At 41.9% G+C, this 26,786-nt stretch overlaps 1 protein-coding gene across 5 annotated transcripts in view; it reads right to left on the bottom strand.

Moving 5' to 3' along the window:
• NUP98 (nucleoporin 98 and 96 precursor) overlaps positions 1 to 26,757 on the bottom strand; it is a 59,135-nt gene extending 32,378 nt beyond the window's left edge. For 2 of the 5 annotated variants that reach the window (XR_012157483.1, XM_073333197.1), the window contains exons 1-14: positions 26,603 to 26,757; positions 16,060 to 16,163; positions 15,052 to 15,153; positions 14,748 to 14,927; positions 12,993 to 13,132; positions 11,677 to 11,784; positions 10,679 to 10,856; positions 8,137 to 8,303; positions 7,771 to 7,914; positions 6,228 to 6,363; positions 3,690 to 3,782; positions 2,869 to 3,009; positions 1,585 to 1,718; positions 51 to 238 (exon numbers count right to left, since the gene is read on the bottom strand). Coding sequence is in view for 4 of the 5 variants with exons in the window: in XM_073333197.1 (XP_073189298.1) it covers positions 51 to 238; positions 1,585 to 1,718; positions 2,869 to 3,009; positions 3,690 to 3,782; positions 6,228 to 6,363; positions 7,771 to 7,914; positions 8,137 to 8,303; positions 10,679 to 10,856; positions 11,677 to 11,784; positions 12,993 to 13,132; positions 14,748 to 14,927; positions 15,052 to 15,153; positions 16,060 to 16,135 (1,787 nt within the window). In the remaining variant the exon portion in view is untranslated. Of the gene's footprint in view, positions 1 to 50; positions 239 to 1,584; positions 1,719 to 2,868; positions 3,010 to 3,689; positions 3,783 to 6,227; positions 6,364 to 7,770; positions 7,915 to 8,136; positions 8,304 to 10,678; positions 10,857 to 11,676; positions 11,785 to 12,348; positions 12,513 to 12,992; positions 13,133 to 14,747; positions 14,928 to 15,051; positions 15,154 to 16,059; positions 16,164 to 18,213; positions 18,522 to 26,602 lie in introns of those variants that run through there. The other 3 variants (XM_073333213.1, XM_073333207.1, XM_073333228.1) reach the window with 3 other exon arrangements.
• Positions 26,758 to 26,786: the final 29 nt, after the last annotated feature.

Here is a 26,786-nt window from a genome sequence, read left to right as displayed (position 1 = left end):
AAACATTTTTCTGAATAATACTGATCTCCAAAGGAGAAAAGAAAACTAACTTGGGCATGAATGCACCGTTAGATAAAGATGGCTCATCATCATCCAGCCCATCAAAGAGGTGAGATTTGGAAGATCCTGCTGTCTGCAAAGCTTTTGGTCGCACTCTGGTCGCTGGTCGCGGGGTCAGTTTATAATGGGTTGGCGTAGTCAAAGCCTTCTGGGCTGCTGGATTAGTTGGTTTCAGTCTCTGAGAAAAACATTCATGTAACCGAAAAAACAGATTTTCAAACTACTTAAGTCTAAACAGGATTAATGTTTTCTTGTTTATTTTCACAGAAGTTAGACCAGTATTGTTGTCAGGACAAAAAACCTATGCCCTGAGTAAACAAGTTAACTATAGACATTCACCCTTTATTCTCTGTTCGGCTACTGATTTGGCAGCAACAGTGCTAGCTCAGTTTGAGGTCTGATTAGTGCTTTTGGTGGGTGAATTGCTTAAACTATTACCATTTGTTTAAGAAAAAATAAAACCTACTTAGTAAGATATATCAGCAATACTGCAGTGTCTTTAGAGTGAGTTTTCCCCACACTAGTAAAGAAAGTGTCAGAATCTTACATAACGTTTGTTTGGGGAAAAAACTGCAATGAGATCACACACATGGATTTATAATCTATCACTGTGAATTGTCTAAGTGCCTGATTTTGAGAGCTTCTTAGCATCCACTACCACAGAGGTCACTGGGAATGCCAAATGCTTGGCATCTCTGAAGACAGAAGTCTAATATATGACCACAGTATATGCAGTTAGGTATCCCAAGTGGCTGTCTGATACAGATAACAAATACATTCTCACTATTTTATATATAAGGCTACGTTTTAGTCATGGGTATTTTTATTAAAAAGTCATGAACAGGTCACAGGCAGTAAACAAAAATTCACAGGCCCGTGACCTGTTCGTGACTTTTACTAAAAATACCCCTGACTAAAACGGGGTGGGGGGGAGAAGAGACAGAGACAAGAGAGCACCGCAGGTGCTGAGAAGAGGGGGCATGGGTGCTGGGGCAGGCTCCTTACCCAGCTCCCGAGAGCCCCACATGCTGCCTCTGCTCCGCCCCAAGCCCCAGTTCTACAGCTCCCATTAGCTGGGAACTGTGGCCAATGGGAGCTGCGGGGGCACTGCCTGGCTGCTGGCAGAGGCGGCATGTGGAGCTGAGCCCCCTGCAGGTAAACAGTGGCCCCAAGCCCCCCTACACCCAAACTCCTGCTGCTCTGGTTGGGGGCCCTGAGACTGTCCCAGCAGCAGTCAGTGCAACTGACCCAGGGACTACCCGAGCTACTCCTGCAGCTGGCCCAGGAGCTGCCAAAGTCATTGTGGTCATGGAAAGTCATGGAATCTGTGACAAACATGGAGCCTTAGTTATATACCGTTTAGTTTCTCAACACCCCAGGCTAAAGACTATGATATTAGGAAAATGGGCCCCTAAATGTTCAGATCTTCATTTTTTAAAACTAATCCATATAGAGAAGATAGAGAAGTTACAATAAACACAATCTTATCCATAAAAATGTGTTCTGAAGTATTTGAGTCCTCACCTCTTCTTTCTTCTTTGGGTCTGACATAGGGTTTCTGAAAAGAGGAGAATCTCCAAAGGGCGAGTAGGTCAAGCTGTTGAAGTGCTGCTGGAGGGCTGCTTGTTGGGCAGCTGAAACATTTGGGTCCGTCAATGCTGGATAAAGTTGGAGAGGTTAATCTTTTCTAATCATGTATTTAGCACTCAGACTCATCTCAGGACATTTAGGGCATTTAGAAGTGGCCCCTTCTTTATCAGATCTTTTCCCTGTGGGAATTCACAGTTGTATCTGCTGACTTCAGTGACCAGACTTTTTACCACTGTCAGCCCTGTAAAGCCAGCTGAATTCTATTCCTTCTTGTATATCGGAATTATTTACCAAGTTCAAATCCATTTCACCTGTGCAAAGCTAAAATGAAGGGAGCTGTGCAGATTAGCCAGGAGCCGAATTTGGCCTGGCAGAACCTTTTAATGGTTATCTCCACTTGTTAGTTTCAACACCAGTGTGCAGTGTCCCTTCAAAGTCTGATTAATGTTAGTGCAAGACCCTTCTCTGAAGGTTCAACTACCTTGAAATTCACTTGTTCAGTTGATTATCCCAGGAAGCAGGGACTCTGAAAAATTTAGGGGTCATGGTGGATAGAGTCACCCTAAGTATGACCTATATTATTTGTTCCTAGATGTATACATTTACCCACATTATAAACACACAGTTTGCTTGTTCCTAGCTTACCAAGCAATCCAGATTGCTCTGTATGTGACGTCTTCATTATTTACCACTTCCCCAATTTAGGCCATCTGCAAACTTTATCAGTGATCTTCCAGGCCATTGATATTTAAAAAGTTAAACAGCATAGGGCCAAGGACCAATCACTGCAGGACTCCACTAAAAATACACCCAATCAGTGATTCCCCATTTACAATTACATTTTGAGACTTATCAGGTGGCCAGTTTTTAATCCACTTATGTCTGCCATGTTAATTTCCTATTGTTCTAGGGTTTGGTTTTGTTTTTTTAAATGTCATGCAATACGAAATCAAAGAGACTTTTGTAGGGTAAGTATATTCCACCAAACACTATTACTTTTATCAACCAAACTTGTCATCTCATTAAAAAAAAGTTAATTTGACAGGATCTATCTTCCCTAAACCCATGTTGATTGGCATTAATTATATTACTCTCTTGGAATTCTTTACTAAACAGAGTCCTGTATCAGCCACTCCATTCTCTTGCCCAGGATCTGCAACAGATACTGTTTCACTACCTTGGATTCAAGTAACTGAACTTGGTAAATTGCACTCTTACCCACAGCAGGCTGGGGAGCTCCAAAGCCCAGGGTGGCTGTTGATGTATTGAATCCAGGTGCTCCAAACGCTCCTGTTCCCAGTGTTCCACCTAATTTAGGCTGGGTGTTTCCGAATAGTGAAGTCTGCCCTGCACTAAGAGCTACACAGAGGACAGCAGCAGTTTACAGAAGGTTCCATCACGTGCTTGCAGACAAATTAAGTTTATCCACACATTTAAGAATTCCCTCAACTATCATTTGTTGAACTCCAAAAAGAAGTTTTACCGCACTCATTGTAAGTTATCTGTGGATTCTTACAAATTAAAAGAATACATTCCTGTTCTGATCACATTAGAGTAAATTATTAATCTAATCCTATACATTCTCTGAACCACAGAGTTAACTATTAACCCTTGGTGGGCTCCTACCATTCAAACATTTTACATTAGGAAGACTTGATTCCAATACAGATTGGGTTTAAGCAGAATAAATAAATGCTCACTAACCAGAGAGTTGAAAGTTGTTACAGGACTAGGTACCACAAGGTATTATAAATTTCTTAAACTTGTAGCTGACTAGAGGGCATAACATTCCTGTGTGAAACCTCAATACCCAATATCTTCTATTGTACAAGGTCTTGTATGAATTGGGGAGGGGAGGGGATGTTTCACGGAGTGCTAAAGATGTTTCAAAAAGGGCAGACTCAATTTCATTCTGCTCTGAGACAGTCCAGTCTCTGGATTTCCCCAATACCTGCCACTACAGATCCTGAGCTGTTACTACAGTTAGAAACAAATCCCAATTATGGATGCCATCCCCTGGAGGCTTTTTTTTTTTAAACCTGTTCCAAATCCTGTTCCAAGTCCGGCGCCCAGAGTTCCAGCTGCAGGCTTATTTCCGAAGATACTATTCCCAGCAGTGCTCGCACCAAAACCTAGGAGTACAAAAGAATTAGTGCGCTACTTTTAAGGTAACATTTAACTTCCTCCGTAAAGGATTGTAAGTGAACAAGCATCACCTGGCTAAGGACAACTTTGCCATCATTAGTATACCCAATAAACTTCACATGCTGTTTCTAGAGCTCAAAGAGAATTTAAGGCCTTCGGATGGTGATGAGCTGTTTTTAAGCCACATTAGAGTTTTTAAAAGCATCTCTGTGACATCTAGATAGGGTCTAAGTTTGGTCTGAGAGAAGAGTGGTCGGATTATCATTACAGACCACCAATGAAAAAGCAGCCTTGACAGCACATCAGCAAGACAGACCTCAATGAGCAAAGAATCAAACTAGGCCACAGTAGGAAGACAAGTGTGCTCCCAAGTGAGAACACGTCTTCACAATTAGATACCTTCAAGCAGCCATTAAAAAAAATTGAGTTCTTACTGAAAAGTAAATAGGGACAAATAGCCAAAAGCTAATGGGTACTCTGGAAGAGCTCCACAACAAGATGACTTTTCTGCTCCCCCCACCCCACTCTCCTGCTGGTAATAGCTCATCTTAAGTGATCACTCTCCTTACAATGTGTATGATAAACATCCATTTTTTTTCATGGTCTGTGTGTATATAAATCTCCTCACTGTATTTTCCACTTTATGCATCCGATGAAGTGAGCTGCAGCTCACGAAAGCTTATGCTCAAATAAATTGGTTAGTCTCTAAGGTGCCACAAGTACTCCTGTTCTTTTTGCGAATACAGACCAACACGGCTGCTACTCTGAAACCTGTTCTCTATATATTTAATATTGAACACAAATGAATACATGAGAAAAAACTTAAAGGAAGGCCTGTGAAATCTATTTTTGTCTTGTTTCAGAAAATAAATTTAGAGTGAGCAGGTGTGACATTTGCCACTTCAAATTTTCTCAAAAGAGGATAGCAATGACAAAGGATTTTAACAGTAATATGATAGATGTTCACCACTCAAGCACAACACTATTACAGAACAGTATTGCCTTCCAAGGTATGTTTCAATTACAGATAGAGATTTCAGATTTTACTGAAAACCAGAAAAAGATCTAGATGTGGCAGCAGAACAATATGTTTTAAAGTTTCTTCAACCCCACTGGACAAAACAAGTCCCATTTTACACTGTTTATACCACACACACACACCCCTCTGATTCTTACTGAGAAAGCAGTTCACAACTCAAGTACATAGGAGTGCACAGTTCAATGACATTTCTTTAATTTAAGTCAAATGCAATCCAAATCTAACAATAGGCAGATTAGTGGTTAATTGAAGATTGTGAAGCCATCCAATTAAAAAGGTGGTGGTTAGTCCATGCAAGGGCAACAGAGTCAGAGTAACAGCACTAACATCAGAAATACAATCCCAAACTACCATCCTCTTACAAGTTGCATCCATGCAAGTATCACAGATTAGTTAAAAATGAAGCTTGCTACAGCCAACATTGTTTGCTACTGAAAGCATACACTTCAGAGAACACAAGTGCTTCAACACCAAGATTATTAGCAGCCCAGAAACAGAATGATAGCCAATTACTCTTCTACAAAAGCTGGAACACAGGACTTAAAATTGACCTTTTCTCAAGGCAAAGAACCCTCCTTTAAGCCTGACCAGAACAAATCCATCCCATGCCTGCTGGACTGCACAGCCAAAGCTCATTTGACAGTGGCCTGAATCTGTCTTTTGGGAGAGGATTACATTTCACATTTTGATTTTATGCCAACATAAATCAACATTTCAGTAGTTCTAAAGCCACTATTTCTCTCAATTTTAGCATGCAGCTTCTTTGGTCTCAACTCTGTAAAACCAAAAGATAACGGATTTCATGCGACTTATTTAAAAAAAAGAGACCACCACTACTGACTTGGTATCTTACACAATAACCCTCTTTTCACTCAACTTTACCTACTTTTGGACCCAATGTTAATGAAATGCCCAATATTTAACAAGTGACTAATTCAGCTATAAATGTAGTAGTTAGATACTGCAACAAAAAATAAGTTTTACCCGGACCCTTACAACATCTTGGAGAATTTGTATATTGTATTACCATTCATACCTATAAGTTTTATGTTGTTACGCACCACCTGGTATTTGCTACTAAGTAATGGTGCATTTTTTTAAAACTTAATCTCTCAACTGATTCAAAGAGTACTGCCTACAAAAAGTCTGCAAGAAGACAGAAGCATACTGAACCTGAAACTCCCATACAAATAGAATGCAAAATCAGTTTACAAACAAAAGAGGAGCAAGTCCATGTCCAAGACTTCAAGCTTTCCCCTTCAGCAATATGCATCAAGCACAGCTTACCTGAGAATTTTAAGATTCACAATCATTTAGTATAAGATTCAGTAGCCTGGTGTGTGGTATATTCAGTGTAACTTTAAGAGACTGAATCCCACTTTCTTATATGTACCAAAATTGGAAGTGTTTGTATTGGTTCCTAAAGTCAGGGTTGGTTTGTTACCAAAGAGCCCGCTGCCAGAAGTTGTACCAAACGAAGGAGCACTGGTCGTGGTGGTTCCGAATCCAGCAGGCTTACCAAACAGCGTCTGAAAAGAGAGCAACATGCTTTTAAAACTCTGACATCCATGTTACTATGAAATGCTGTTGTAATCTACCTATGTACAAGGTAGATTTAAGGCTGCCAGGGAAACAATCTCCTGATCCAAAATTAGAAGTGGCCCATTATCTATTGTGTATAAAACTTGGGCATTGGTTTGGCAGGCTGTCAGGAAAACACTGAAACAGCTACAGTGAGATGGAATTAAAAGTCCATTCCATTGCTGAATTAATTGAACAAGTCTATAACAAAAAAGTCAGCATCAATGTGTTCAATATCCAACCCACCAACAGAAAGCCAAATTCTGCTGAATTCATTTCTATTTTAAATAATGTGCCCACCACAGTACTACGAGCACCTACAAATGCTCTGAAGAAGCGTAGCACTAAGGCACTCAAGATTCTGTATTACTCCTGCTACAGTTTGGTTCATTTAGCAACCCAAGGGCCTGAAGTCAAGTGTTAGGAGGTAAATGTTAGAGCAAAGTTCATTACCAATATATTAAAGTGTGTAAAATTAAATTCATATGTGAACTAGTGATATCAGACGTTTAGGATATTTTATAAGAGTAGTTTTTCTGCACATGTATAGGATTTTTATTCCTTGTGTCATATGTAGTACAAAGATACCTAGACACAAAGTGGTTTGGTTCTGCTAACAACTTTAGTCTTGTGTAAGGGCTTGTCTTCACTACCAGGGTAAATCGACCTAAGTTACACTACTCCAGCTACGTGAATAACGTGGCTGGAGTTGACGAAGCTTAGGTTGACTTACCCTGGTGTCTTCACTGCACTGCGTCAACGGGAGATTCTCTCCAGTCGACTTACCTTACTCTTCTCGGGGAGCCGGAGTATCAGAGTTAGAGTACTCGGGGACTGGAGTACTGCAGAGTGCTCTGCCACCGATTTAGTGGGTCTAGTGAAGACCTACTAAATCAACACCCGCTGTATCGATTACAGTAGCGCTGATCTCCCCAGTAGTGAAGACAAGCCCTAAGTGTACACTCAATACCAATTTTATAGGTCAATTACTCAGGCACCTTTGTCATTTGTGCTTTTGGACACCATACTCCAGCATCTTGAGCGTGTCTAGACAGTACCAGCCATTTCCCAGTCAGTTCCTATAACAGATGCTCAGCACCTCCATGGGACTTGTGTTCATTCTATATATTTTATATTGTACCCTTAGTATAACAGTTAAGGCTCTAGTTCCCTGGGATTACAGTGAAATTATAAAAGCAATGTGATTTTATGAAGTCACTAGAAATACCCTGAAGGTTCAGACCACACTACTTTGCAGGGGGACATTAATGCACAGAAACCTGCTGCCGGTCTCTAAAAACAACAATGAAGTTTTTACATCCTTAATCAATTTCATTACAAAGGTACAGACATACCGAACCGCCAACACCAAATCCTGTGTTGGCTTGTCCAAAGAGACCAGTTCCAGTTCCTGTTCCAAATCCAGTGGCAGCATTTGTGTTGGCAGCTGTTCCAAAAAGGCTTCCAGACTGTGAGGCTTGGGTTGCCCCAAATAAACCCTGCAAACATAAATCTTGTTTGAAAAAATACTAGTATCTACTCTACCAAAGAGCAGTTATAGCACTTTTGTTGGACTACTGCAAAGATAAGTAGCTCTGAAGATCAGAGTTAATAATCAGAAGCCATGACAAACCCTTTGATACTGAATGGAATATGCTTTCATCAACCTATATTACAGAAGAATTTACAGCTTTAAATACAACTAGCTCTCCCTTTCTTACCATCGTGTTTGTATTTGGTTGTCCAAGAGTACTGGCGTTCCCAAAAGAAAAGCCAGTGTTCTGTGTTGTGGTGGCCTGGCCAAATGGTTTGCTGAACAGACTGGTAGTCTGCTGAGGCTGCTGACCAAAAAGGCTCCCTGCTGTTCCTGTTCCAAAGCCAGTTGTACCTATGATGGGCAAGGAAATGAGAGTACAGATTACAGAATTAGAGCCCGGAGTCAAATTCATGCACTGAGTGGAGCAAAATAAATGCTCAAACCAGTAATCTAAAATAGTTGGTTGAAATCAAAATCAAGTAGCAGTGTCATGTGGAAAGTCATGAATACTGTATCCAAAATGTAAAAAGTTAATGGCTTCATGTACCCTGTTAGATGTGATTTTTTTTTTAACCTGCCTGTGATCATCAGTGCTAGTATTAAACAAATACTGGGATTTATTCTAGAGTGACAGCTTGCAAGTGTGATAAATGTTCTCTTAGAGATCTGACTGACCAATGACACTTTTTACATGGTTAGCTGAACCTGTATCGTACCAACTGGATTGTGGTGTCAACATCTAGACTAGCCTGATTGCGTAGGGGGAGGGAAGGCAACCCAACCAACAAAGGTTAGGCAAAAGCAACAATTCTTATAGATGACAGCCAACATCAAAGTTCTAAGTCTACTATTATCTAGCAACTTCTACAGCTGCCAATACATAGGACTGTCTGAATTCCTCCTAAATACTAATTTTTTATTCTTTTTCAGCCTCTAGGAGAAACAACTTGACTAGTTCTGCTTGCATGTGACTGACAGGAAGTGCTGAAAGTACACAAACACAAACTTATCAAGCCACATCCAAAGAAATGAGTTTTGCGCTTTGTTTGGAAAGTGATAAAGTTCAAGGTTATTGTTATTTCCAATGATTTCTATAGTCTAGCTCCAGCCCCTATAAAAGTTTGTCTCTTGTGCTCAACCCCAGCTTTCCCGATATGTTCCTCTGGACCAACCAGTCATAGGACATCATGGCCACAGAGAAAATAATATATGGCCAATCTCATGTGAGGCTGTGAATTATATACGAAAACCATACCCTAGGATGGCTGACTTAACCCAATCCACAAGAACCTTAAAATGTGCCCAAGGCAAGATCCTACTCCTTTATGGGGTAGGTATTCACTGGTGTTTATACAGTAGTTTCTGTCTTCAGTTTATGGTCACTGATTTTATAGTTATACAAGTCTGTCCTATTATTCGCAAAAAGAAAAGGAGTACTTGTGGCACCTTAGAGACTAACCAATTTATTTGAGCATAAGCTTTCGTGAGCTACAGCTCACTTCATCGGATGCATACTGTGGAAACTGCAGAAGACATTATATACACAGAGACCATGAAACAATACCTCCTCCCACCCCACTCTCCTGCTGGTAATAGCTTATCTAAAGTGATCACTCTCCTTACAATGTGTATGATAATCAAGTTGGGCCATTTCCAGCACAAATCCAGGTTTTGTGCTGGAAATGGCCCAACTTGATTATCATACACATTGTAAGGAGAGTGATCACTTTAGATAAGCTATTACCAGCAGGAAAGTGGGGTGGGAGGAGGTATTGTTTCATGGTCTCTGTGTATATAAAAAGATCTTCTACACTTTCCACAGTATGCATCCGATGAAGTGAGCTGTAGCTCACGAAAGCTTATGCTCAAATAAATTGGTTAGTCTCTAAGGTGCCACAAGTACTTCTTTTCTTTTTGCGAATACAGACTAACACGGCTGTTACTCTGAAACCTGTCCTAATATTGCACATCTGAATGTAGGGAAATGTTAGCAGAAGTTCTATATTGCAACTTAGTTAGCAATCTAATCTATTTTTGAGCTGTTCTTCCCACTACCACATTTCAGTTTGGGGCTAGCACTGACTTTTGAACAAGACTGTTTACTCCACAGGGCGAATTAAATCATGGAAGTAACACCACAGAAGTGAATTACATTCACTTGGTTTTCAGTTATTTTCTTTGGTCCAAGAGACCCCTGCAATGGAGGTACACACATGCTGCTTGTGCCAAGAGGGCAGCAAGAGGCTAGGGTTTTTCATCTAACGAAGTAGAAAATATCCTGATTCTGCTCTAATGAAGGAAGCAAGTTCCTGCAAGCGTTAAGTACATTTTCTATTGGGGTTTTGTCCTGCTTTAGTTGGAAGAACTGGGCTAGACTTCACTTCCATGTGTTTGATTGATTACACTACCAATATCATGAATGAGTTCTATTTATCAGTGACTTTTTTTGTTAATGGCACACAAGGACTGTAAGCTTTCTTGTAATGCCAGATCCCCTCCCAATATCTGTCAAAAGACATTACACTGGTGTAGAAACTGATGCAAGGTTTGTGTAACACAAGTGTTTAACAACCAAAGTCTGATAACAGTCATAATGTAGTTGTATAAAGAGAGTTTACTAATGTAAACTGTCCTAAGAGCAAAGTGTGAAAAAAGTAAGTTGCCTTGAATTCTTAAGTACCAAGGTCTATGGTGACAGTAAAGCTAGCAGCGATGTCAACACTTACTGGTTCCAAAAGCTGTTTTATTCTGTCCATATGAAAAACCTGCATTAGTGGTGGAGGAGCCAAACAGTCCAGTAGCTGCACTGGACGTAGCTGTGGATGATCCAAATAACCCCGCAGCTGCTACCGCTGGATTTGAGGGCCCTTTCCTGTTTGCCTGGTAATCTTCCAAACGGAGTTCCTAACCAAAAAAAATACAAGTTTTCTTTACAGTCATTCCATGTGGGACAAACTAAGTTTGAGCAATTGCGTTGTAGCTCTGAAATGTACTAAGCTCAGAAATTGGACACCAACTGCCCCTTCAAAAAAACCCAACATATACAGAAGGTACATTCAAAATTTATTGCCGCTTTAGAGGGGTTACAGGTTTCCATGATATTCTATGCTAAGTTAATTCCAGTTCTGACAGTACGTTTCCTTAAGTGCATCTCACTAGTTCATGTTAAGCTTGTGAAAGTTTTTTTTTTTTTTAAATAAACCATGACCCACTTGTAAAGTTAACAGGGCCTTTTGACTAGGAGAATTGTTTAAGTCTTACAAACAAACAACTTGCCTTTCAAGTGAAGAGCTTTCAGAGTTAAGACCCCAAAGAAAAGAATACCGGAGAGCTCCACGGCCCTTAACTGCTAATCATCCTCTCATTCCCTCTACAACGAAGAATTGTTCTTTACAATATGTTTCTCCCTTTCATCCCAAGATAGTCTAAAAGTTATTTTCAGATCTGTAGAGGATGCCATGTTGAGCATTTAAAAGCCCAGCTGATGCAAATGAATAGCAAATTGCTCTACTGATGACAAGTTAGCCTGCCACAGTATATATCACTTTAGAACATTAACAGCTTTCAAAGAATATCATCATTAAAATTATGCAGGTGCTGAAGATTAAATATTTTAATGTATTGTATGGACCTAATGTCAGGATGTTCATATACCATATAAGTCATAAGACGAAAGCTTAGTGAGGGAGGCAGCAAGAAAATTTAAATCTTCGATTTGACTGACCTCTAGGGATTTGCTTTCATACTCCTTCATAGCAGTAATACACTGGTGCTTAGTGCTGATGTTAGTGCTAACTCCAGATTTTACCATAGTATCTGTGCCGGTTGGTGGCTGCAAGAAAAGAGTTAGATACTCAATTTGTTTCATGTCCACCTATGTTTTTATAAGTGTAAATTTCTACTGTCCAGATACATACTGCCTAAATACAAAGCCTAAATTTAGTACAGGAACTGGAATGGTGCAGCACGGTGCTATATGTAGCTGTGGCCTTCAACAGCAATCAGCACAGTAAATTCCCCAGAGGAATTCTCAGAACTCAGTGCAATTTTCCCTTTTAGTTTGCAATTTTTAAAGGCAACATGTGCCCAGAATTCTGACATAGTTCTCTAAACCCTTTGAAAGTTATCCCCAACAACCTTTCTCCCTATCCTAGGGAGGATCACATATGCTCAAGTTTGTCTTCACTATTATGTCCATTCTTTTGAAGTTCATCATTTCCTGAAAGACGGTTTCAGTGAAAAGTCTCCATTTCTATTAGGATGCTGCAGTACGTTGTGTGCACTCTCAACCCTCTTTAAATTTGTAAATATCAGTCATAGGGGCGTTTGGCAGGATGCTCCGCATCCTCAGCTGCCCTCCAGGGCAGACACAGAGGTTGAACCATTTCACTATTACCCCATTTTTGCAGTTTCTCCTCTTTCGGACCATCATTCACTTCTCAACTGCCACAGAATCTTCAGGACCATTTATTCCAGACACCTCTTAAAGGGGCCTCATCCAAAGAGTAATCTAGAAAGAGTCTTAGTGTTTCAACTAATCTTTCTAGAGCTGTGCTGACTCTAAAGGGGACAATATACCATTAACACATACCAAGAAAGCTTAGTCTCCACTGCTATTAGTCAGAATTTAGTCCTGATTATACAAGAGTTGCAATAGAATTTTAACATTTGTCAGCCCTCTGAAAATTCTATTTTAAATGACAGCTAGTAATAAAGTCTGTTAGGCAAGAATTCAGACAAGCTCTAGGTCTATGCAGCTCTAACAAGTCTAGATGAGAGTTAATCCATGTTTCCCATACAATAATGCAAGATTTTTCCATACCAAAGTAAGCTGGTGAATTATTTCTGGACAACTGCTTGCACAAGCTGCCTCCACTGCAATAGTTCTACTGAAGCGCACATGCCTTCTACAACTGCCTATGAATCAGTTATTTTATTCCACAGGTCCTAGCAAGCCAACATTTTAAGTAAAGAATAGCAGAACGTACAGTTCCCTACAGTAAGCAGAAGTTAGGCCTTCAGAAAATAAACAGCACTTACATTAAATTTAATGGTAGTCCCAGTTGGAGCAGCAGTAAAGCTAGTTGGCCCAAAGAGAGAGCCAGATGTACCCCCAAAAGGATTGGAGGCAGTGTTAGTGGTTCCAAAGAGACCTCCACTGCTGGTACTCGTTCCAAAGTCTGTAAATAAGAAAAAAAATCCATACTAAAATAAAAGTCATTTGAGATTTTGCAAGTGTGCTTTTTTAAGAACTACAACCCAATTATTTTATTCAGACCACACTAGAGTACTGAGATTTGACAGAGAGTTAAGTTTCAGAACCATCCATTTAAGCGTAAAGGCTTTTCTTCCGTCTCCTCCTTTCATATACCACTTAGATGCCTTTGAAATAGCTCACAACTTCATTGGTTGAGGACAAACTTGGGATAGGTTTCGTGAGACAGTCATGTATATAACCTATAGATCAACAGTGGTTAAATAGGTAAGAACAGACCAAGACAACCACATGACCTTGTCTAGATATTTAGATTGCAGCCCCCAAACCCCAACCCTTATTGTGCTACTATTTCTTCACATTACATCCTAACTTAGGGTAACCTCTTTGGGGAAGAGACTACATTGTCCGTCAAACAGAATGCGTATTTGTGGGAGACTGTGATACAGCTGCCTTAAGTTATATGCAAACAATGCTCTTACAGTGGCAAAAAACAGCCAGAATCAATGCACACAGGTGGGATCAAGGATCTGTCACAAACTAATCCACGATAATGTAGAACTACCTACCACCATGATATTAAGAAAACAGGACTCAAGTTTAATCTTGTCTGGCACAGATGTCATCCTGCTTTTCTAATGACCATCTCCTGTTTGGAAAACTCCTCAAGTTCCTGATCTAACACTCCCTGTATTACCTACAAGCTTCTTGATCCTCTAGAAGCTTTCAAGAGATTCTCTGAAAGCTTTTCATAAGGCACTAAAGGAGCATCAGTGGAATAAGTAAAAACATTGCTATTGGGGATTTATACCAATGCAGGAACCCTACATTTACATTCCCCTGAAGCAGTATTCTATAACAGAAGATCAAGCCTGTACTCTACATTCCACTGACTGAGAAATGGAGAACATAAAATCCTAGCCAGTTTCACTCTGCTCCTGGCAACAAACAGGGAAGTTGTGCGCTATGTGCACAGAACTTGCGCATGAAGATTAATTCAAGAGGCAATGGAAGTGACTCGCATACAGTTCAGGAATTAACTTGGTCCCTTGGGGAAGCAGGGGCGAGGAGTAACTCCTCTGGCTCAGAAGAATTTGTGGTAGCAACTCCAAGGGCTGTGTTGTGCTGTAAAGGGAGCCTTTTGCTATACGTTTCATAACAGGAGTTTCTAACATGCTAGTGCCAGAGGATTAAATAGTGATTTTATTCCTGTACTAGAAAGAACACTGGTGCAAGGATTAAAAACTAAACTGAAACTAATCCAATAGGAAGATCAAGTCTTATAACTGGACAAACTGCAAACAGTAATATCAGCCAATGTATTTGAGATCCATGTCCCAGAGTCCTAGCACCAGATTTTATTATATAAACAGCAGACCAGTTCACCTAGGAGTACTGTGGATCTCAGTAAATGCTATTGTTGGCAAAGCTTCAGGGAAAAGGTAGTGAAGAAGGCACAGTTATCATCAATCTGCACCATTTGTTCAACCATGTGTTTCATGCTAGTTTAACCTTTGTCCTTCAATGTTTACTTAAAGCAAGAAACCAGAGCTGGAAAACATGCAGTAGTTTCTACTCACTTCCAAATCCAGCCGGTTTATTCTGAGCAAAGGCATTATTCTGGGATGAAAAGAGACCTCCACCAGTGCTGGCAGTCCCAAACAGGCTGTTGGAAGTTCCAGTTGATGTTCCAAACCCAAAGCCAGTGCTTGTGGAGGAGGTGGCTGGCTGGCTAAACGTACTTGAACCAAACAATCCTCCTGAAACCAGGATACACAACAGGATTAAAGTTAAAACAGCTGTTTTCAACAACACTGTGTGAATAAGTTAGAGTGATGAATTCTGGTTACTGAGAACTCAGTTATACAGCAACTTCAGCTATACCTGGTTTAGTCTGTGTGTTCCCAAAGAGGCTTCCTGTGTTATTGTTTGACCCAAAGGCTGATGTTCCGAACGCTCCTCCACTGGTAGTACCAAAGCCCGCATCTACACAACAACAACAGAACTTGTATAAGGAGAAGGGCACATACACACAGGAGCCACATACTCCTGCTGTACTCCCAGCTTCCCCTAGTTACTTGCTCCATGACTATGAACAAATCACCGTCTCCGTTTTCCACCTGTGTCATGCAATTTAATATTTTTACAGCACTCTGGAAAAAATGAAGTACTACAAGAGTATTTAGTGTCAGTCATTTCTGTTGGAATACAAAGATTCCTGTTCCATACTGAAATGTAGAGATTTCCATCGTTTACTTTAACATTTGGCATTACTTTCACTCCTTAACTGAATAGCTAGATTTGACAGCAAGCAATACATAAAGCTTATTAATGAAAATCTAGAAACATTGCAATGCATTTTATCAGCCATTAAGCCAGTACAAGAACATTAGAAATCCGTAAAGGATAAGCATGTCCTGTTTATAATAGAACTATTTTGCATCCTGGTTGGTAGGCTCAACAGATTCCAAAGATTCTTCACCATGCGCAGCAATAGTGTGCCCTTCCCCCTCATTGTCTTTCTAATGTACCTCAACCCCAATATGATGGAACTGCCTTTGAAGATTGGACTTAGTCCACCATTAGAATCACTACTGTAGCTACCCAGTGATCACTTTGCTGAGTACACACGGAATTACAGAACTATTACATCATCCACTTAATTTGTTTGCCAGTGCATGAAAACCAACTTTTGAATCCAGTTCAGTTTAATGTGTCAGTTAAAGAATACAAAACTCTATCTTGTCCAACTAATTCCCGCCCCCATTAATTTCTCTTTATCTGTAGTTTACAGTTCCAATTTGCAGATTACTTCCGATTACCATTTCCACTACCAGTATTTTTTTTTTTAAATGAAGAAAAACAACACACAATGGTAGCTCTATTACTTACTTTGTCCAAATGTTGAAGTAGTCCCAAAGCCACCAGCGCTGCCTCCAAACGGAGTTCCAAATGATTTGTTAAACATTTTCAAGATGTATCAGGTTTTCATAAACCTGGAAAGAAATCATAATTCAGTGATTCATCCAAACCCAATTTTGAGAAGTAACTTCTGAGCTTCTTTACATCCAAAGTCAGTGGCACTGAAGTTCAGAACACTTGAATACCTAAGTCACAAAATACATCAACCCAAGATGAAATCCTGCATTATGCAAGAATCATTCTTCAGGACAGTCAGAAATTCAGTTACGAGGTAGGAATCCAAGAAAGGTCACATAACCTGAGCAACATCATGGGAAGTTTCAGTCTTTGAAAAGTCACTGAAGAAGCTAATTGGGTTAAAATGTTACCAGCTTGTCATGCAAGACCAATATAAAGTTCCACTTAAAGCCTTTATAGGCCCTGCTCCTGTCCATTATACTTGCAACCTGCAATGAGCCAAGTAGCTTCATCCAGGAGTCTAAAATATCAGTTTCTGTAGAATTTAAGCTTTCACCAAGAGAGTTTTAATCTAATTATGGTTACCAAGAACCCTCTACACGTGAGACAAGAATAACCAATACAACATTCTCATTGGTCCAAAGACAAAAATCTCTAGTGCCTCAGTTGCTGTTCACAGCTTTACTGAACAGTGAATTAATGACACCCTGGGCAGTTTTGCTGGTGCTATTTAGATCACTATGGGCAGCAGTAACTGTAAAATCATGATAATTTCAGACTATTTCTTGAGCAGATCATCAGCAACAGAGGCAGGCACTGTAATTATTCACAAGGTAGGAGGAACCTCCCTCCCAAAAAAAACAAAAAAGGCTATGGAGGGAGAAGAACAAAGATCACTCCCCTTAGAGCTGCCAGGAGGCTTTGAGAATGAGGAGGGACCTCACTCTCCTTTCAAGCAGTTGGAGAGAGGGGAATGTTCAAATTTCAGACCCTTACTAGCTAGAAGCTGATACAAAGCAACCAAAGCCCTCCAAGAACGATGGCAGAAATTCCAGAAGTACCCCCAACACCTACAGCATCTGAGGACAGCAGGGGACAGAACTTTACCAGGACATTGCTGTCCTTGGACTTCAGTGGTGATGCCTGGCCCCATTCATAAGTTTCTTACTTAGAATTGGTAGATGTCTGCTAAGTTTTCTGTTTGTTTTTTTACATTCTGTACACTGTGATAACCAAGGAGTAAGCTATATTTTTTCACCTCTTCTGACAATTTCACCTGCATGCTGGCATCCAAACTATTTCCACCAGGACATTTTGAACACCACCTGCTCCACTGCATTTCCCCAGGTGCGAGGTCCAGAACTTGCAACATTCAAATATACTTCTGTGATGATATACATACCCACTTCAGTCAAGTTATCTTAAACATACCAATAAAAAAAGCGTTCTATAATGAGAATTGACACACTCTCTATTCTTACTCCAAGTATTCTAGTTGTTGAATACCTCAAACAAGACGCAGGAAATGGAAAGGCAGTGTACTCACATTACATTTGTGACAGACCAGGATGCAGGTATTTTTACCACTGTCATAAAAAATGCCTAAGCCCTGTCTGTGCTACTATTTCCAACACTGGTTACGTGTACAATGGTGCAGAAGACTGCTTATCTTTCCTAGTCTGTATGCAATGTTATTGTAGCCATGTTGGTTGCAGGATATCAAGAGAGACATGGTAAGCAAGTGATTATCTTTTATTGCACCAACTTCTGTTACACACAAGCTTTTGAGCTTACACAAAGCTTGACTTGAAGAAGAGTTCTGTGTAAGCTCAAAAGCTTGTTTCTCACTCCAACAAAAGTTGGTCCAATAAAAGATATTACTTCACCTACCTTGTCTCTTATGTTTCCTAATGAAGAGACACCTCAAAGATGCCTATTATCTCAGGAGTCTTCTAAAGAACAATTCACAGTCAGCATGTTGATAGAGTGCCAAATGTATGGTATAATTTAATGATAAACTGTTAGCAGTTCAACAACTTTTTCTTTAGTTTCTTCAAAGTTCTCCCCTGAGGAACATCCAGTCACAGCAATTTATTGCCAGCCAAGTTCTTAAGTTGCTCCCCAACATTAACAAAAAACAAAAAAAAAACACTCTGAAAATCTCACCTTTGCCTATCCCCTGGTTACTCTGCAGATGACATGCTTTCCCCCACTCCTCCTATTATCCTGCATGAAGACGACATACATAGCAATATTAGCTTCTCTGTAGTCTCCTTATCCTCTGCTTGTCTCCTTTACACCCTTGTGACAAAAGGCCATACCTAGACTAAAGAACTGAACTGTTTTGACACAGCTATGATGCCGTTACAAAAAAAAAAAAAAAAAAAAAATAGTCTAGGCCTGAGGCCTGAACTAAAGTCAAGCCTTGCTGAGAGAAAGCAGAGAGAGCAAGAGTCAGGCCAAGTCAGGCCCTGCCCAGTTACAAAGCAGATGCCTGACTGAAGGTGCACTGTCCAATACATGAACTTGGAACAACAGGTCTGACACTGCAAAAACACAAGCACTCTTAGGCACTAAGTCTTCAAGTAAACACACTCCAGAAGGGTAGGACCAGAACACCCTGAAACAAAGTTATGGTGTAAACATACTCCCTGAAGATGATATAAGAACACACTGGCCCCTCTTAAAGATAAGGTTAGGATGACAGGGTGATGGATAGAGATGTTTTGATCAAACCAACATGTACAAGGTAAAGGGGCAATACATAACTTATTTGTAACAGTGTATAAAAAGGGGGTCACAGAGGGTGTGTCTTTGTCCAACCAAAGGGGGAATGAAAAGTCCTACCACTCACTGAGCCACGTACACTGTCGCAGGCATACATGTGCTAGTGCAAATGTAGACATTGATCCGGGGAGCTAGGACCATGCTTCGTTGACAATAAACTTGGCCGAGTGCCTTCACTACGGAACCAAGTCTGTGGTCTTTTTGGGAAGTTCGACTGAGGTCTGCTGGGTCAGCTATCTATACAGAGCCAGCATAGTATATAGGAAGTGCGCGCGCACGCGCACACACCCCCCCCAACAGACTACAGGAAGTAAGTGTCCAACTCTATTCAGCACTGTGAGGCCACAGCTGGAGTTCTGTGTCCAGTTTCGGGCACCACACTTTAAGAAAGGTGTGGATAAACTGGAGAAAGTCCAGAGGAAAGCAATAAAAAGAATAAAAAGTTTAAAGAAACCTAACCAATGAAGAAAGTCTTAAAAAACGGGCATATTTGGTCCTGAGAAATGGAGAAGGGGCCTGATAACGGTTCTGAAATATGTTAAGGATGGCTATCAATCATTTTCTATGCCCATTGAAGGTAGGACAAGTAGTAATGGGCTTAATGTACAAGAAAGGAGATTTAGGTTAGATATTAGAAAAAAGCTAACTGTGAGAATAATTAAGTTGCTGAATAGGCTTCTAAGGGAGGTTTTGGATTCCCCATCATTGGAGGCTTTTAAGAAACAGACTGGACTAATACCTATCAGGGATGGTCTAGGTATACTTGGTTCCACCTCGGAGCAGGTAGATGGACTAAATGACTTTTTGAGGTCACTTAAAATCCTACATTTCTATTATTCTGATTCTCTAATGGTATCAGTTTAAATAGTTCAGTGTGTCCGCTCTACCCATGCGGACTTCATGTTCAGAAGCATTGCAATTGTTACATACTCCTACTACTGCCATTTTAAACTGTCAACTGCAGTGCTTTCTGGCTACCTAACCCAGAGTTTCTAGAACCAATGCATTCTAGATTTCAGAAAGCCACCAGTACGCTTTAGTAGAATAGTGGGAAACGTTATCCAGAACTGGTGCAGACTGAAAGTTCAAACTAAACTGATATTAGGCTCTGCTGGAAGCAAGTGTAATCCAAATGACAGGTTTCAGACGCTCAAATAAATTGATTAGTCTCTAAGGTGCCACAAGTACTCCTTTTCTTTTTGCGAATACAGACTAACACGGCTGTTACTCTGAAACCTGTCCTTTTCTTTTTGTAATCCAAATGGTATTTGGCACATCAAAACAAATCACATCCACACAAGCATAGGAAACAAGTTCTTCGCACAGTAGACTTCTCTTGTGTAGACAAGGAATGATTCATTGAGTTCTACAGGCTTCTTATGGCTTGTTATTCAAAAATAAGGCAGGATGTTGATTTAAACCATAACAGCTATTCCAGAGTAACTCCATGTGGGGACCCTCTGATTCCAGAATAAGTGTCTTTTTTCTGGTTTAGCTTAATTTACTTCATGGATGTTAGGCCTGTCTGCAAAGGCCTGTACTTTAAGAATTTAGGTGTATTCTTATCACTTGGCTAGTTAGAGGTATAAAAGAAAGAATCAAAATCACTGTCTGCCAGTGTAAGGTCCTTCTCTTACTGTGACAGTCTGAGGCCCTGTTCTTAGGCTAAGGCCTTTGGCTAAGTGACAGAGGCATAAGCTGGGAAGCGACCGGTGACATCCGCACATTCCAAAGCAGTCACAGTGAAAGAAGGTGCTACTGGGCTGTTAGGAATACAATCCTGTCCTGATAGTGCCTATCACCTCCAGAGAAAGGGAAGTGCCTGGAAGATGTAAGAGGAAATTGAGGTTGATAGTTTTCTGTCTGGTAAGAACTCACTTATCAATAGACACAGCTGGGAAACTCTTATGTCTTTGCAAAAAGAAAAGGAGTACTTGTGGCACCTTAGAGACTAACCAATTTATTTGAGCATAAGCTTTCGTGAGCTACAACTCACTTCATCGGATGCATACGGTGGAAAGTGTAGAAGATTTTTTTATATACACACAAAGCATGAAAAAATACCTCCTCCCATCCCACTATCCTGCTGGTAATAGCTTATCTAAAGTGATCACTCTCCTTACAATGTGTATGATAATCAAGTTGGGCCATTTCCAGCACAAATCCAGGGTTTAACAAGAACGTCTGGGGGGGACGGGGGGGTAGGAAAAAACAAGGGGAAGTAAGTTACCTTGCATAATGACTTAGCCACTCCCAGTCTCTATTCAAGCCTAAGTTAATTGTATCCAATTTGCAAATGAATTCCAGCGAGAAACTGTTGAATTGGAATTCATTTGCAAATTGGATACAATTAACTTAGGCTTGAATAGAGACTGGGAGTGGCTAAGTCATTATGCAAGGTAACTTACTTCCCCTTGTTTTTTCCTACCCCCCCCGCCCCCCCAGACGTTCTTGTTAAACCCTGGATTTGTGCTGGAAATGGCCCACCTTGATTGGTTAAGGTATAGCTAAGAATATTACTATATAAATTAGGGGCAAACAGGAAGTAAGTTGGGATTCGAAAATAAGGAAAAAGGAACTTTTATTTAAGCTTGCTGGAAGTTCACCCCAATAAATATCGAATTGTTTGCACCTTCAGACTTTGGGTATTGTTGCTCTCTGTTCATGCGAGAAGGACCAGGGAAGTGGGAGAGTGAAAGAATAAGCTCTCTAACTATGGATGTTTCTTCATTTAGGCCAAACTTTTATACCTTCCCGTATATACTAATTTCTATGTCACCTGTACTTCCTAGTTCTGAAGTTGCTGAGATTCCTTCTTTGGTTACATTGATCCTGAGCAGCCTAAATGGCAATTCAATTTTAACTTCCTAACTTTTCCCTTTAGGCTTATAGCTTCCTCACTTTCCTGAAACAGCTCTTCCTGAAGCTTAGTGTGCCAGTAGTATTGCTTGGTATGATCCCACAAGAATGATAATTAGGGTTACTAAGGCCATGTCTCCACTAGGAAAATTTTCTTAATATGGCTAACTCCTGCATCAGCAACTCAGTATAGAAGATAACCCATTGGCTCATACCACTGTTTTAAGCACGGTCCCAAACTGACCTGCTCCGAGTAGCTTGATGCCGAAGTACTTGAGTGTGGCAGCAGTCAGTAGCTTAGCTACACTAGGGTGTTAACAAAATAAAAGGCTGATGGAGCTGAATTGATGTTAGTAGGGGGTGTATATCAAAAAATTCTCCTTACATAGACAGGGCCCTCAAACCAAGATCTAAGTGAGTAACAGCCATTCCTTTGCTCCAGAACAATCTGTACCAATCATCTTTTATAGCTTAAAAAAAAAAAAAACCAGGCGGCTTCCAACCACGTTCCTAAGTGATGTTCAATCAATTTCTCTGAACTTAGTTGAAGTCAATCACTGTTAACAGATATTTGCCCCTGTTCCAATTTGTCCATCAGGGTCTAGCTCCAAAGGCTAGTAGTACACCCACACTACATTATTTTCTACGTATAGTGATAAAAATATGCTTACATTCCATTGACCTGAGATGTCTAGTTTTACCCTAGTTCCTGCCACCCAGACATTGACAATCAATAGTGCTGCATCCACTTCTATAACCTAACTTCTCTTTCCTACAGTAAACCATTGACATTTGAGTCTCTTGACACTCGCCTTTCCAATTCTCCCTTGCCCCTAACTCACATACCATTACAGCAACTTCCTCTACTACTGATATCCCTAGAGTTTATCTAATCTAAGGGCTTTTCAGCTCCTGCTAGTTCCCTTCCCCACCCACAACTGGTTTAACATACAACCAACCTCAATTTTTATTTTTAAACCAGGCTCCCTTCTGGATGAGTTGGAGATGACAGACTCTCCCATCCTCCTGTAAAAGTACTCTTCTGCCTAAATTGAACCAAATCCTCTCTTACATGCACAAGATTAAGCCACCCGATGCAGGTAACCATTCTTACTAATTAAAAAACTGGTGCCATTTATAACTAGTGAGTAGCTAATGTTAAGAAAAAGTTATATCCCTTCTCTATCTCCCACTGCATCCCATCTGTAGCTTTATGCTGCAAGTTACTAAGCACTAGACATTTTTATTTTTGTACCTTGTACAGCACCAAACAAATCAAGGCTTAAGTGATTACCAGGAGCCTACCCAAAGTCCCCCACATTACTTGTAATTATGGTTACTCATCTCTAGAAAAAGAAAAGGAGTACTTGTGACCCCTTAAAGACTAACATTTATTTGAGCATAAGCTTTTGTGAGCTACAGCTTACTTCATTGGATGCACTCAGTGGAAAATACAATAGGGAGATTTTATATACACAGAGAACATGAAACAATGGGTGTTACTATACACACTGTAACAGAATGATCAGGTAAGGTGAACTATTACCAGCAGGAGAGAAAAAAAGCCTTTTATAGTGATAATCAAGGTGGGCCATTTCCAGCAGTTGACAAAAACATATGAGAAACAGTAGGGGTGAAAAACTAACATGGGGAAATAGTTTTACTTTGTGTAATGACCCATCCACTCCCAGTCTTTATTCAAACCTAGAGTTAATGGTGTCCAGTTTGCAAATTAATTCCAATTCAGCAGTCTCTCGCTGGAGTCTGTTTTTGAAGTTATTTTGTTGAAGAATTGCCACTTTTAGGTCTGTAATTGAGTGACCAAAGAGATTGAAGTGTTCTCCGACTGGTTTTTGAGTGTTATAATTCTTGATGTCTGATTTGTGTCCATTTATTCTTTTACATAGAGACTGTCCGGTTTGGATAATGTACATGGCAGAGGGGCATGGCTGGCACATATCACATTGGTAGATGTGCAGGTGAACAAGCCTCTGATAGTGTGGCTGATGTGATTAGGCCCTATGACGGTGTCCCCTGAATAGATATGTGGGCACAGTTGGCAACGGGTTTTGTTGCAAGGATAGGTTCCTGGGTTAGTGGTTCTGTTGTGTAGTTGCTGGTATTTGCTTCAGGTTCAGGGGCTGTCTGTAAGCAAGGACTGGCCTGTCTCCCAAGATCTGTGAGCGATGGGTCATCTACCTGAGGGATTGGAGCAAATGCGGTTGTATCGCAGAGCTTGGCTGTAGACAATGGATCGTGCGGTGTGGTCTGGATGAAAGCTGGAGGCATGTAGGTAAGTATAGTGGTCAGTAGGTTTCTGGTATAGGGTGGTGTTTATGTGACCATTGCTTATTAGCACTGTAGTGTCCAGGAAGTGGATCTCTTGCGTGGACTGGTCCAGGCTGAGGTTGATGGTGGGATGGAAATTGTTGAGATCATGGTGGAATTCCTCAAGGGCTTCTTTTCCATGGGACCAGATGATGAAGATGTCATCAATGTAGCACTTGTAGATGTTAAGGAAAAGTTAGCACGTGACTCCATTTTGGTTTGGGGCCCACCATTGTTTAAATGCCAGCACATCATACACCAGGAGGAGTAATCCTTAGATATTGAATCCCTGTGAAAATCCTCCTCCTTGTCTCCAGCCTGCCTTGACTCCCAGTATCTGGTTTTTGTCAGTCTCTAACTCCCTGTCTCTTGGCCTTGATGTGAGGCCTCCCATTCTGATAATAAAAGTTACTGATGCATGGTTTTAGGACCATGCTGTGTAATTAACATACTGGTATAGCACGAGGAATGCACCAAGCAGGGATAGGTGGTAGATAAGACAAGGGTTTGTTTATTGGCTAAGGTTTCCGATGCACGAGGGCAACATGCTTTGCTAAAAGGTATATAACCTTTGTATAATCTGCATTCAGGGTTCCCTCCTGGCTAGCAGGGGGGCACCACGCTCGAGCGTAATAAACTTAGTGTCTTTTGGGAACTCTGCAGTTGTGGACTTTGTTTCTGTGCCTCAGCCTAGATTCGAACTGTGCGTGTCCTACCAGGTGTAATTCGCAGCACTTGTGTGCGTGTCCTACCAGGTGTAATTCGCAGCACTTGTGTGCGTGTCCTACCAGGTGTAATTCGTAACATAGAGTAGGGGCATAAGGGGACGAGAGCTGAGGAAGCGTTGTTCTAAGTCAGCCATAAAAATGTTGACATACTGTGGAGCCATGCAGGTACCCATAGCAGTGCCGCTGATTTGAAGGTATACATTGTCCACAAATGTGAAATAGTTGTGGGTGAGGACAAAGTCACAAAGTTCAGCCACCAGGTTTGCAGTGACATTATCGGGGATACTGTTCCTGACTGCTTGTAGTCCATCTTTGCGTGGAATGTTGGTCTAGAGGGCTTCTACATCCACAGTGGCCAGGATAGTGTTTTCAGGAAGATCACCGATGGATTGTAGTTTCCTCAGGAAGTCAGTGATGTCTTGAAGATAGCTAGGAGTGCTGGTAGCGTAGGACCTGAGGAGGGAGTCTACATAGCCAGACAATCCTGATGTCAGGGTGCCAATGCCTGAGATGATGGGGCGTCCAGGATTTCCAGGTTTATGGTTCTTGGGTAGCAGATAGAATACCCCTGCTCGGTGATCTGGGGTGTGTCTGTGCGGATTCGCTCTTGTGCTTTTTCAGGGAGTTTCTTGAGCAGATGGTGTAGTTTCTTTCCCCCCCTACTGTTCCTCACATGTTCTTGTCAACTGCTGGAAATGGCCCCGCCTTGATTATCACTACAAAAGGTTTTTTTCCCCCTCTCCTGCTGGTAATAACTCACCTAAGCTGATCACTCTTGTTACAGTGTGTATGGTAACAACCATTGTTTCATGTTCTCTGTGTATATAAAATCTCCCTACTGTATTTTCCACTGCATGCATCCGATGTAGTGAGCTACAAGCTTTTGCTCAAATAAATTTTAGTCCCTAAGGTGTCACAAGTCCTCCTTTTCTTTTTGCAGATACAGACTAACACAGCTGCTACTCTGAAACCTCTCATCTCTAGAACATCCATAATCACTGTAGCATCCAAAATATGAGACCAGTCCCCCCACCAGAACCAAACACCTCCCCCCAAACAGATCTTAATACTCGCTAAACCGCCCTCATTGATTTGGGGAGGGGGGCGCGGAAAACCAGCAACAAGTTCAGGGACGAGCCCTATAGCTACCATCCCATTACCATTTCAGCAGCCAGGATGGGGGAAAACTCAAGCCGCTTTCACCCAACACAGGTTACGGGTAGAAACCTAGCAATAACCACAACACAATACACAGATGCCTTCTGAGGAGACATCCCACCACCACCCGCAAACTATACACCCCCCCCCCCACTCTGGCGACACAGCCCAGCCCCCTCCCTCCCCCAGATCTACACCCCCCCCACTCTGGCGACACAGCCCAGCCCCCTCCCTCCCCCAGATCTACACCCCCCCCACTCTGGCGACACAGCCCAGCCCCCTCCCTCCCCCAGATCTACACCCCCCATCCCGTTCTGGGGGAAGACCCCCCTCCCCACTGCTCTGTCCTCCCCCTGGAGAGTCATGACGCGCCCCGCCTCGCGCCCACCCTCAGAGGCAACCACCCCCCGCCCGTTGGGGACGGAGCAGCCTAGGCCGCCCCTGGGGGGAGAACCGCCCCACGCACCAAAGTACCCGGGAGGCCCCCAGAAGCCCGCGCCCCCCCCCCCCCGGAGACCAGCCCCGGGCAGAAGCCGCCGCTCCCGCGGGCAGGAGGAAGAGGCCCGAGGGCCGCGCTCGGCCGGCGAGTCAGGGGCGCGGCGGCCTGGTCCGAGGCGCAGCCGGGAGAAGGGCGCCGGGCTCCACTCCAGACCCTCCCGCGCTCCGCGGCCCCGGCGTCCGCCCCGGCCCCTTACCGAGGACCCGGGCCCCGCTGAGGGAGCGACTCGACCGCGCCGAGACCGAGCGGCACCGCCACGACGCCCGCCGTCGCCTCACAGGGGGGGAAACTGCGTCACACTGCGCTCGCGCTCCCGCCGCGCGCGCGCCGCCTCCCCGCGCGCCCCCCATGGGCCCGCCTCGCCCCCGATCCGTCAGCCT

This window comes from Lepidochelys kempii, chromosome 1, assembly GCF_965140265.1.
Source record: "Lepidochelys kempii isolate rLepKem1 chromosome 1, rLepKem1.hap2, whole genome shotgun sequence".
Lineage (NCBI taxonomy): Eukaryota > Metazoa > Chordata > Testudines > Cheloniidae > Lepidochelys > Lepidochelys kempii.
This window is presented reverse-complemented; position numbering and strand designations above follow the sequence as displayed.